Here is a 12,167-nt window from a genome sequence, read left to right on the forward strand (position 1 = left end):
TTTCCCGAGACTCTGCCTAAGTTCGCCTCTTTGTGAAACAGATTACACTGACTTCTGGCACGTTTTTGGTTTCTGTGATTGTCTTTAAATTAGCCCTTAAGAACACTAGAGAAGTTGCATTCAGTGTCCCGGCTGTCCACACTCCAGCCAATTAAAGAGCACCTTCCATCCACACATGAGGGCTTCATGCAATTATTGTAGGCCACAGTTGGCAGAATTCACCCTGAAGCGGAATTGTAGTAATCTGAGTTGGTGCATGCAATCAGCTCCCTCAGTCAGAAAAACCTCCTCCTTTGATCCAGCTGAGTCTCCTCTGCCTCCCTACAATTTTCCCTTCAAACTTTACCACGATTCAGAATTACACCAACATCGATTGAGCTCAGACAGCCCAGCAGGCATCTAAACCGTATCACTCGTCACGGCACAAGCAGCTCTAAGCCACGAGTCATGTCCACAGCAGTCAGCGCTCTCCGTTATGAGGGGTGAGGATGCCAGGTAAGGAAACAAACCCTTTGCTTCTTTACAGTGGATAAAGGAGGTTGGAAAGGTTTCTTTGCATGTATGTGTTTTACATTAACAATTCCAGTCTTGTCTACTATTGAAGCCTATGGCACCAGGAGCCAGAGCAATTCCATCCCAAGGGATAGAAAATGAGATAGGGATAGATGAGTTTTCACCACGGCCGCCTCCAGCAAGAGAGCAGCATTGGCATTCCTCATAGTTCTTAGGTAAAAACGAAAGCAGGCAAAAATAAAAGGGGTGGGGCACAAGCCAAGGTCACCTGCAAACTGCCATTGTGTAAATACTTTATAATACAAGCTAATCACATGATCAAAGAGACTCAAATACAAGCTAAACATTTCTCTACAACAGATGCAGAGCACTATGTCCTACTCTGTGTAGTCAAGTGCAAGTCACTCATATGAAAGTTTACATGGTAAACAATCCATCATACATTCTAACACAGGAGGAATATGGAAAATCAGTTTTGTAATTAATGGTTTTATCTGCTAATTGCACTTCAGACTGTGCTGCTGGTTTAAAAGAAGGGTGTATACAGAAGAGTGCTTACAGTAAGGAGAACGTAAAACATTGTACAAGAAACCTACATCAGTAAAGATATAACACTGGAAAGAATTATAGAAGCTGTATGTATGTAAAGCAGGAAAATGTACTATATTTGCTAAACAGTAAGATCATGCAATTAAGACTAGCATGATGCACAGGTACAAAGGGGAAGAGTGACAGTTGCAGATACAAACAATGTGGGCATTTCCTGATGTGGTCCCTTAGCTGTACAACTGTTTCCCATAACATAACTTTTTTCTGGGTTGTATTATTTTGATTACAATGCCTGTTAGTAAGCAATATAAAGTTTAAAAGAGCACGAGCACAATCCCTAGCAGAAGCCTTCAATGCCATGTTGATGTATATTGAAATATTAGTTTTCAATACTAGGGCAGATTTGGAGTCTGTATTTAATGGAAATGGCAGAGCACCAAAGTGATGTGTTCACAGTGATCAGTGTTGCTACGAAGGGGGCAGCTGTATTTTATACTAGTTGGTGTTTTTACCAGAGTGTGGCCGTAACTGAGCCTTGAGGTGTCAAATGCATGGGTCAGTAGTGCCAGATCTGTGCCTTCACCCCAACTGTGGCCTTCTGAACAGCCATAAATGGGATTGGGCTTTTTTAAAATTAAAATAGCCATTGCTATTTAGGTATCCTGAAGGACCTGGAGGCTGCAGGTGCCCTCAGTAAAGGGTGATGTTACAGAGAAAGCGAGCTCTTCAACTGCTTCCCTCTTCCTGCCAGGAACACCCTGCTTTCCTTGATTCAGCTTTAGTCACCACTGAACTACCACTCACAGCAGTAACACTACACAACCGTTTAGGAAGTGAAGGATACCACAGCCAATTAGTCAATGAGGGAATTTACAAGACAACAGAGTGGACAAGTTATCCAAGTCACAACTTGGCTGCATGTCTGCCGAACACCCTGTGTCTTCAGAAGTGCCATGACCTGGTAGTGGCCAAACATGGCTGGGAGTGCAGTTTTAAAACATATTCATAATAGGGCTCCTCTATGTAGCTATGGGATTAACCTGTTTGCTTGCACATATATATTTTCCTATGGTTTAAGTATTTGGTTTATTGTAATAGGTTTATAGATTTATATTAAAGTAAGTTCGGTTGTAATACAAGCAACCTACAGGCCATATTCTGTATGTTGAGCTAAGGCAAAGTTAGCATATCTATGCCTGGGACCTTTCACCTAGATAATGGTAGAATGGCATAGGGGGTTTCCAAGTCTGTATCCTTAAACTTAACAGGTACACCACAAGGAAAGAACCAAAATAACCGGGAGAACAAAAATAACGCGCGTGTATGATCTAATGCAGGGGTTGGCAACCTATGGCACAGGTGCCGAAGGCGGCACACGAGCTGATTTTCAGTGGCACTCACACTGCCCAGGTAATGGCCACTAGTTCTGGGGGCTCTGCATTTTAATTTAATTTTAAATGAAGCTTCTTAAACATTTTAAAAACCTTATTTACTTTACATACAACAATAGTTTAGTTATATATTATAGACTTATAGAAAGAGACCTTCTAAAAATGTTAAAATGTATTACTGGCACGTGAAACCTTAAATTAGAGTGAATACATGAAGACTTGGCACACCACTTCTGAAAGGTTGCCAACCCCTGATATAATGTCATTAATATGTATGTACATGTCATCAATACATACGAACATACTAGCCTATGGAATAAGTGAACCCTAACATTTTTGTGGGTGAGAAGTGGAGTTTGGGCATAGGAGGAGGTTCAGACACCTGTGCCCTATAAAAGAGGGCCTTGCTAGAGATCTTGTACTTGTTTTTCTTAACTTTCCAAGTTCCAAGGGGACTAGGCTAAACTTGGTTTCCCTAAGCTTTTGTTCTTAGTTTTGTTTATTAGGTTTTGATTTTAAATTTAAGATAGTTTAGTAAACTCTAAGCTAGCTTCAATAGCTCTTGGCGCTAGCTTCTTCTAAGCTTTGCACCTCTCACTGAAGAATTGAGGAACCTGAACAGCCAGAGGCGAGGCTGGTCCTGTGTCTTTCACCACCAGGTTATCAAGGAATGGGGTGAGTATATTAACCAAAGCTTTGCAGCATATAATACCGTATGTATCTTTTGAATAGCAGTAATACAAATGTAACTTTGTAACTGATTTTATTCTTTAATTACTACTTCATTTATCTTAATAAAAAGTCTTTAAGGCTATATCTGTCTCAGTATGAACTTCCTGTCCTTTGTCAATTATGTGGAGCCTGATTCGGGACAAGAACCTTTTTATCTTCTGATCAGACAGACCAGCGAGCCTAAAACCCATACTATCCAAATTAATATTATTAACCTCCTAAAATCAGGCAACATCTAGTAGCATTGTGCCCCTCGGTACCAGACTGGGATGCTTTAATACTTAATGAGTAGAAGAAGAAATGGTTTCAGTAGGTGGTGCTCTAACACTACTTTCTGCAGCACCTGTGTGTTCCTTGGTGGTCTCCCATACAAATACCAAACTGGCCCAGTGCGATGTTGGCATAAGGTTGTAAAGCCTGCCAACAATATTGCCTGGTGCGTTAAACATCTGCTGAAGTTTGGTCACACCCAGATTTGCTTGGTTTGACTGGCTTGTTTGCAAGAGAGAGACTTTCAATACGTTCAATTTTGGCCTAGCTATTCCCAATAAAGGGGAGTTTTACCACTGATTTCAATGAGAACAGAGTTAGCAATGCTGTAAGCTTCTGAGAACCCTCCCTTCCCTTCCAGCACCCTGTAAAATGTTAAAAATTAGTACTGAGTTTGTGATAAGCACATGCAAACCAGAATAAAATTTAATATTTATTAGAATTTCTTCTGGTAACAGCACTCAACATCTTAACAAACCAAGTTGTGAAGTTTTAAAAAATCTAGGATTACAAAAAAAGTTAAAATAAGTTGTTCCTTGTATTTAATGGCAACAAAGGGAATTCTCTATTTAAAAAAACTGCCATATAAAGAGTAGTATTTTAAGAAATAGTGTGATTACCATGATATGTTATTTGCCGAATGGATACACAGTATATGAATGCCAAACTGAACGGAACAAAAGTGCAGAAAGTACTACACTCTTTGAAGCTCTGGACAGGTGGTTCGAAGTAAGGGGGAGACTTCCTAGTGAAATAACTTAACATACCACACAATGGACAAAACACAAGGTAGAGTACAGAGACATTACATGACACCCTCATTACAGCACCCCCTCAAGTCTGGTTATACAGTAAATATGAAACTTAGTAAAGTGCATCTTTTAAAGACTTGTCTAGTGAAATAGCATTTTCAGATATAAAACACTTAACACAAGACGTGCAAGAACAGTTAAAATCATAGTGTAAGTTTTTAAAAACTACTTTTTAAACTTTTGATTCACTAAAGAATAAAGGTGTCAGCTACAGTAGTGTTCACATTATTCTTCAATCAGATGCATCCTCATGTGCTTTTGTTACTTGGCAAATCTTTAGATATGGAGCAGGGCAAAATAAATGCAGCCGAAGCAAATGCTGCTTCTCTCAATGTAATACAATTCCGCCATGGCAGCACAGCCACATGCAGCACAACCATAGTTAGATTTTGGGAAGCTTTGGTGCACTAACGACGGGATTAGTCTCCTGCAAGAACCTCCGCCCCGTGCTCTTGTAATCGTAGGTGCAGGTGTGAGTCTCTGCATAACGATGAGTTGCACAGAAGTTGTTTCCACATCTGAAGAATGAAGAACACACAAAGTTAGGACTCGCCTGCCAAGAGCCTGTTTCTCCGAGACACTCAGAAGGTGCCCTTTCCCTCCTTTTTGGAGTTACTGCTCCTCCTCCTCCCCACCCCCCATTACTGGGTCACCACTGCAGCTCTCTTCCATGGGGAGTGTCATAAAAAGATAGTTAAGGGTTAATGTCCCTTTTACATGTAAAGGGTTAAGAAGCTCAGTAAACCCGGCTGACATCTGACCAGAGGACCAATAGGGGGACAAGATACTTTCAAAGTTACAGCAAACAAACAGAGGTAAAATCCTTCTAGCAAAAAGAAACATATACAAGTTGAGGAAACAAAAATAAGAGTAACACGCCTTGCCTGGCTAATTACTTATAAGTTTGAAACACGAGAGACTGATTCAGAAAGATTTGGAGAGCCTGGATTGATGTCCCATCCCTCTCAGTCCTGAGAGCGAACACCACCACCACAAAGAGCACAAACAAAAGACTTCTCTCCCCCCCCTCCTTTCTTTTTTTGTGACATGCACCATTATCACCTTGGCCATATCTATTTAGCTTTGATTTACCATTGGATTAATGGTAAAATTTGAAAGGGAATAGTTTTAACACATTTTTCTTTCTTCCTCAGTATGTTTAGATCACACAAAACATAAACAAGAAGAGCCCAACCACCATTTTAAACTTTAGTGGTGCATCTTTCCGCACCTTTAGATTGTCTGACTTCATGAAAGCTAATTAAAAACAGAAGATAAATGGAAGAGTGTTCAGTGGCGACTGCTGTTTTACACAAAATAGAACCCATTTAAAAATAGTACGTTGCTGAATACAAAGTGATAAAAAGGTGTTGCAAGCTAATTGTTTTGGCTTACCCCAGGGTCGAATGTAACCCTAGAAGTCAGAGACACAAGGTGGGGAAGGCAATATCTTTTATTGGACCAACTTCTGATGGTGAGAGAAACAAGCTTTCGAGCTTACACAGAGCTCTTCAAGCGACCTGAAGAAGAACTGTGTGTAAGCTCAAAAGCTCATTCCTCTCCCCAACAGAAGCTGGTCCAATAAAAGATATTACCTCCCCAACTTGTCGCTCTAAATCCTGGAACTGGCACAACTATAACATCTCTGCATACAACTTTGAAGTCAATGGCAGATTTACACAGAAGTACCAACCAAAGCAGTGTATTCTCCAAGTTGCTACAAATGTTCTTAAGTTTCTCTCACTGATGATGGAATCTTAGACAAGTTCTTCTCACACTAGTCTGTATTCTCCCTACCATCATGCTCTCTTGGCTACATCTAGAGACCCAAAGTCTCCTGTGAGCCCAGATCTCTTGACTGCAAGGGCACAGGATGGGTACCCCGAGAACAGAGGATACAGTCTCTATTTGAACCTCATTTCTCATAGTTAAGTCATGAACAACTTTCTCAACTTGTTCTGAACACTAGTTGCCTTGTGGTATACCAAGCTTTAGAATTACTGTACTTTCCAGAACACACACGCCCTTTTGTCTGATCACAGCCACACATTTTAACCACTTGTCATACACTCAGCTTACCTGCATTCATAGCTGGTTGCCAATCCAGTTTTCTTGCCACAGAGAAAGCAGTGCTTTGTAGTTTTCTTTTTTGTTTGCATTGAACCATTCACAGGTGGGAGATGGGTTGCTTCACCTGCTTTCAAAGGTAAAACACGTAATGAACAGATTTTATAGTTACACTTGCTGTTGAACACTTGTATTTCAAGAGATGATATTCGACTAGTCCCACAGCCAGAGAACATATTTTGCCTTTAAATAGCACCTTTCAAATGGGGCTCCCAGTCTGTTTTAAAAGCATCCATTAAGCCTCACAGCATCTTAGGAAAGTGGAGGTAGGCTATGGGTCCTGACATACAAGAGAGATTAAGCAACTGGTGTAAGTTCACACTAATGAAGGGCAGAACCAAGCAGTGCAGCTCCAATCCTGTCTCCCTGCTGCACTGTGTATGTTTTTATTTTGTGACTGGAACAGAATGCTTTGACCACTGGTGACTTTCCAGTGGAATCGGTGGACCATTAGGATGTACCCAGTATATAGCATATGCAGCAGCAAGTAAACTCAGAGATGTTTGCCCTTTAAATATCATAACGTAACAGGTGTCTGGATATGTTAAGTTAACATTTTAAAGTTTTGCAGACATGTTACAAGGTAGCAGGAAAAGTAGGCATGAAATGACAAGATACTCATTTTCCTCGTCACCAGAGAGATCTGAACACTTTAGTCAGTCACCTTGTCCACACACACCTACTGTATGATGCCATGTGGCAAGTGATGGTTAGCAATCAGGAGAGGAAAATACCAGCCTATACAGAGGATTATAAATGCATTTCTACTGCATCCACCACCATCGTATCTGGATGCTCACAGCACAAGCCATCACATAAGTACTTTACGGACATGACACCTTAGTTTCTAATAGCCAGTCCTTTTCAGATGCAACCAGCAGTCGACTAAATTCAGTCCTAAACTAAACTGACATATCTCCCAGTGTGTGAGTGGGCATTCTGCCTGCTTACACAAGGGCTGAGTTTGTCCCACTAAACCAATGGCTGCTTGGCATGGAAGACTTATTTCTAGATCTAGCTAGTTCACACTATCAGTTTTATCCTCTAAAACTGTGCTCAATTTACTGGGCTCCATTTTGGGGAGCCGGTTCTGTCCCCAGACACTTATCAGGGGGGTTCGGTTAGCTCAGTTTGGGAATGATGTTGAGAGCAGTATACACCTCTACCCTGATATAATGTGGTCGTGGGGAGCCACAAATCCCTACCACGTTATAGGTGAAACGCTGTTATATCCGGCCACGAGGCGCCCCAGGCCCTTTAAATCTCCAGCGGAGCCCCGCTGCCACAGCCCCAGGGTAGCAGCAGCAGGGCTTCAGTGGTCATTTAAAAGGGCCAGGGGCTTCCCACACCAGCCGGAGCCCCAGACCCTTTAAAGCCCCACTGGAGCCCTGCTGCTACCGCGCTATACGCGAACCTGTGTTATATCTGTTAGAGGTGATAATACTAAGGGTTTATACAACAGGATGAGTTTAAAAATATTTTTCCTACTATAGACCATACAGATTCATAGACCCCAAGGCCAGAAGGGCCACTGTGATCATCTAGTCTGACCCCAATATAGCACAGGCCAGAGAACTGCCCCACAATAACTCCTCAAAAAAGAGACCGCCTCATGGACAAATGCCCTCCCATCTGCAATGAAATTATATCTTGTTGCTTGTACAGCAGCTGGAAATGAGAGACGCCAACACCACTGACTAGTCAGCCCTCCATGGACCATCAGTTATTTGCGGAGTACAGTTTGGGAACTGCTGTTTTCACTAGTGGTTTGCTCTTTCCAAGGTGATTAACCTGGCTGACAAATTTACTGTAACATCAGCCACTGAAGAGTGAAGTCTGCGGCACAACACGCAGCAGACCATTAGCAATTCGTTTCTTAGGAAATTTCACAAGGCTCTGCACAGTGCAACACCAGCCTCTCCGCTTCTCAGAGGTCTGGAACTGTTTGCAAGACATGCTGTTTGCTGGCATAACAGTGGTTTTCAACTTTTTTTTCCATTTGCAGACCACTACAAAATTTCAAATGGAGGTGTGGATCCCTTTGGAAATCTGAGATAGTCTGTGAACCCCCAGGGCTCCACGGACCACAGGCTGAAAACCACTGGCATACCGTGCACCAGGCTAGACCCTCTGCTGGTATAAACTGGCATAAAATAGCTCTATTTAAGACAGCGTTGCTAGTTTATACCTCCGGAGAACCTGGTTCACCATGCTTTGCCACAAATGCTTGAAAAATAAATGCCTGGTAATAACTTTGACACTGCCAGTCTCTGATAAGACTGCTTAGATCTGATCTTCCAAGTGCATTTTATTTGATTATTCAAATGCTGCCACTTTGAACCACTTAAAATGCTTCAAAGCAGATGAAGGAGAACACTGTGTAGGAGCCTATTAAATATACCCAAGCAGTTTGCAAACAAAATTGTTTGCAGAGTTAAAAAGACAAACATACCAGAAGTCAAGCTACTTGGCAACCAATAATAGCTGGAGATTACAATACAGTACACACAGCTCATATGATGGATGTTCCGAGAGTAACAGAATCAGCTAGTGTTCTCACAAAGTTATATGACCTACATGTACAAAGTCTACCATGTACTCTCCACTCCCTGCCCCAACTAAAGAAAATCGGATATATTTTATTTGTAAGGCCCTTCCAGTCAAATACATTGTTCTGGCACAGATAACAGCATCAAGAGTGGTGCCATGGAAAAGAACAAACAAGCTCGGACAGTGCAAGCGCCATGGCAAGCATGTATATACAGCCATGTAGTAAGTCCAGATATAGGAGAAACCTTAATATACCACTTATTCTTATCAGCTGTACACGATCGAAGAGGAGAAGGGAAGAAAATAGTACAAAGTCCTACAAAATACTCAACCCCCAACTCACTTTTTGGAGTGGACTACATAAGCAATAGCTTCCTTGACCCTGGTGAGTACCATAATAGCGCACACGTACCCTCTTTGGGCTGGACACAGCTGGACATTAATGTAGCTTTGGATTAACCAACAACGCCACCAGCAGTGGAAGGAAGTCAGTGTCCACTGCCTCTGCCAATAGGTCATCAACAGTTGTAACTGTGAAAGTCTTATGATTCCCTTTTGAGGAACAAGATCTTCTAGTTGATTCATAACAAATATATCTTAAGATCTTAGATCTTATTGCTCATCACATTTTCCAGCATTATGCTAGGTGGAGGAAAAGACTGTAGGACAACTGTGAAGGGTGTGAAGCAAAGGAGGAGAAGAGTCAATCATGCTCAACTGATTTCTTAACTCCTAAGTAAACAAGAGTCACTGATATTGTGAATGAGTTCCTTGGACTTGCAAGTAGGTTTAAGGATTGCCTGCAGGCTCTAAAAGTTAGAAAAACTAGAAATATTCTAACCAACTCCAACGCAGCAGTCTTAACTGCCTAAGATGTCTTGCCTGCACCAGGAACCTATGCAAGGCTTGAAGCCAGTAGAGGCCTTCCCAGACACCTGCTATTGAAAAATGTTTAAGACTTTTTAAAAGATGAATTTACTGAGCCAACACAAAAATTACTATTAAAAGCTAGTCTGAAGATAAAATGAACACACTGATATTTTCCTTGAATAAGGAATTAAATATAGCCAAGAAGCTTATCTCCAGGACTGTAAGAAAGAATGGTATTCATCACTAAAGGGCTTACTCCCCAACACAATCCCTAAGATGCATAAATGACTAAGGAAAAAGGTTCACAGAGACAAAAGATCTGGTGAGGTCTTATCAGGCCGTGTGCTGGAGCAATCACTCCTTAAAGCAACAGTAGCTAGTAGCAGTATCCTTCTACCTCTGTCCCTAACAAATAGCTAGACTTGTTTCAGATGGCAGAGCTACTTACATACACTGAACTAGACCAGGTGCACACTGTTCTTGTTCTCTAACAATGGAACTACACAAATTGTTCAGAGAAACATCTGTTTACATACAGCTGAGTTTTAATCACACACCAATGACCGTTTAACATTCAGATTATCAAAATATACTAATGTTCAAAATGGAAGCAAAAATAAGAACATTACTCATGGGAACTTCTCCAGCGATAAATACTCCCCTTAAGGAATATCTAATGCAGTTTGATATCCAAATAAGACACTTGCAAGTTACAATAACATTCTGAACACTAATGTTTTACTATGATACCTACAACTGTACTTGCATGTAAAAGACAGTATACACATGTAAAAGGTTCTGAATCATTTACAAGTACAGTGCATTAGAATTAGTCCTGCTCACTTGAGATTCTTTTGCAAGTGTTGATGCACCCTTCATTTAGTGTTGTACTCTCAACTAAGCTATTGTTAAAACTATCTTTAGGCAAACACACATTATATAAATCACGGGCAGTGTCAAGTGGAAAGTAGGCTACAATTTAAATACAAAATACTGCAATAAACAAATCTTAATGAACGATGGTAAGAGGTTATGTTAAAACAAAAAAAAAATGAGATAAAACAAAGCAAACAGGCAATTTTTTTAAGACCAGGTCTAAACTACTAACTTACATTGGTTTAACCAGATCACTCGGGGTGTGAAAAAGCCATACCCCATAGCAACATAGTTATACCAACCTAACCCCCAGTGTATTATGCTTCTCCCGTTGACATGGCTACCACCTCTTGGGAAGGTGGATTAACTACGCCGACAGGAGAAGCTCTCCTGTCGGCATAGTACCGTCTTCACTGAAGCGCTTTAGTGGTGCCACTGCAACGTTTTAAGTGTAGACCTGCCCTAAGAAAAGCGAGTTTTGGCAAAGAAAACATGGCAGCCAGGCATTAGGAAGCATACAGAAACAAGATGGCAGCAACAGGTAAGAGCTTATTTTATTAAATTAGAAATATAGTTCAACATTTTCAAGCTTGGATCCCCAAAGTCAGGCCTCTAAATCCATATCTAGGCATTAAACATGTGGCCTGATTTTCAGTGGGTACTGCACATTCACAGCTCCCCACTAACACAAGTAGTGTGATGTGTGCTCCAATGATAAACCAAACTCGAGTCCTTACCTGTAACCCTCAACTCCCACCCTGCACCTTCACCTGCTCCATGTTTCCTATTGCAAGGTCTTTCAGGACCCAGTCTTGTACACATAAGAGTAACTTCACTATGTGAGTAGTCCCACTGACTTTAATAGACTCATAGACTCTAGGACTGGAAGGGACCTCGAGAGGTCATCGAGTCCAGTCCCCTGCCCTCATGGCAGGACCAAATACTGTCTAGACCATCCCTAATAGACATTTATCTAACCTACTCTTAAATATCTCCAGAGATGGAGATTCCACAACTTCCCTAGGCAATCTATTCCAGTGTTTAACTACCCTGACAGTTAGGAACTTTTTCCTAATGTCCAACCTAAATCTCCCTTGCTGCAGTTTAAGCCCATTGCTTCTTGTTCTATCATTGGAGGCTAAGGTGAACAAGTTTTCTCCCTCCTCCTGATGACACCCTTTTAGATACCTGAAAACTGCTATCATGTCCCCTCTCAGTCTTCTCTTTTCCAAACTAAACAAACCCAATTCCTTCAGCCTTCCTTCATAGGTCATGTTCTCAAGACCTTTAATCATTTTTATTGCTCTTCTCTGGACCCTCTCCAATTTCTCCACATCTTTCTTGAAATGCGGTGCCCAGAACTGGACACAATACTCCAGCTGAGGCCTGACCAGCGCAGAGCAAAGCGGAAGAATGACTTCTCGTGTCTTGTTTACAACACACCTGTTAATGCATCCCAGAATCACGTTTGCTTTTT

At 41.4% G+C, this 12,167-nt stretch overlaps 1 protein-coding gene across 5 annotated transcripts in view; it reads right to left on the reverse strand.

Moving 5' to 3' along the window:
- Positions 1–777: 777 nt before the first annotated feature.
- ZFAND4 (zinc finger AN1-type containing 4) overlaps positions 778–12,167 on the reverse strand; it is a 44,926-nt gene continuing 33,536 nt past the window's right edge. For 4 of the 5 annotated variants that reach the window (XM_050960131.1, XM_050960130.1, XM_050960134.1 and 1 more), the window contains exons 9-10: positions 6,347–6,464; positions 778–4,785 (exon numbers count right to left, since the gene is read on the reverse strand). In XM_050960131.1, the coding sequence (XP_050816088.1) occupies positions 4,650–4,785; positions 6,347–6,464 (254 nt within the window). In that variant the 3' untranslated portion in view covers positions 778–4,649. The remainder of the gene's footprint in view (positions 4,786–6,346; positions 6,465–12,167) is intronic. The other variant, XM_050960132.1, reaches the window with a different exon arrangement.

Source organism: Gopherus flavomarginatus, chromosome 6 (genome assembly GCF_025201925.1).
Source record: "Gopherus flavomarginatus isolate rGopFla2 chromosome 6, rGopFla2.mat.asm, whole genome shotgun sequence".
NCBI lineage: Eukaryota > Metazoa > Chordata > Testudines > Testudinidae > Gopherus > Gopherus flavomarginatus.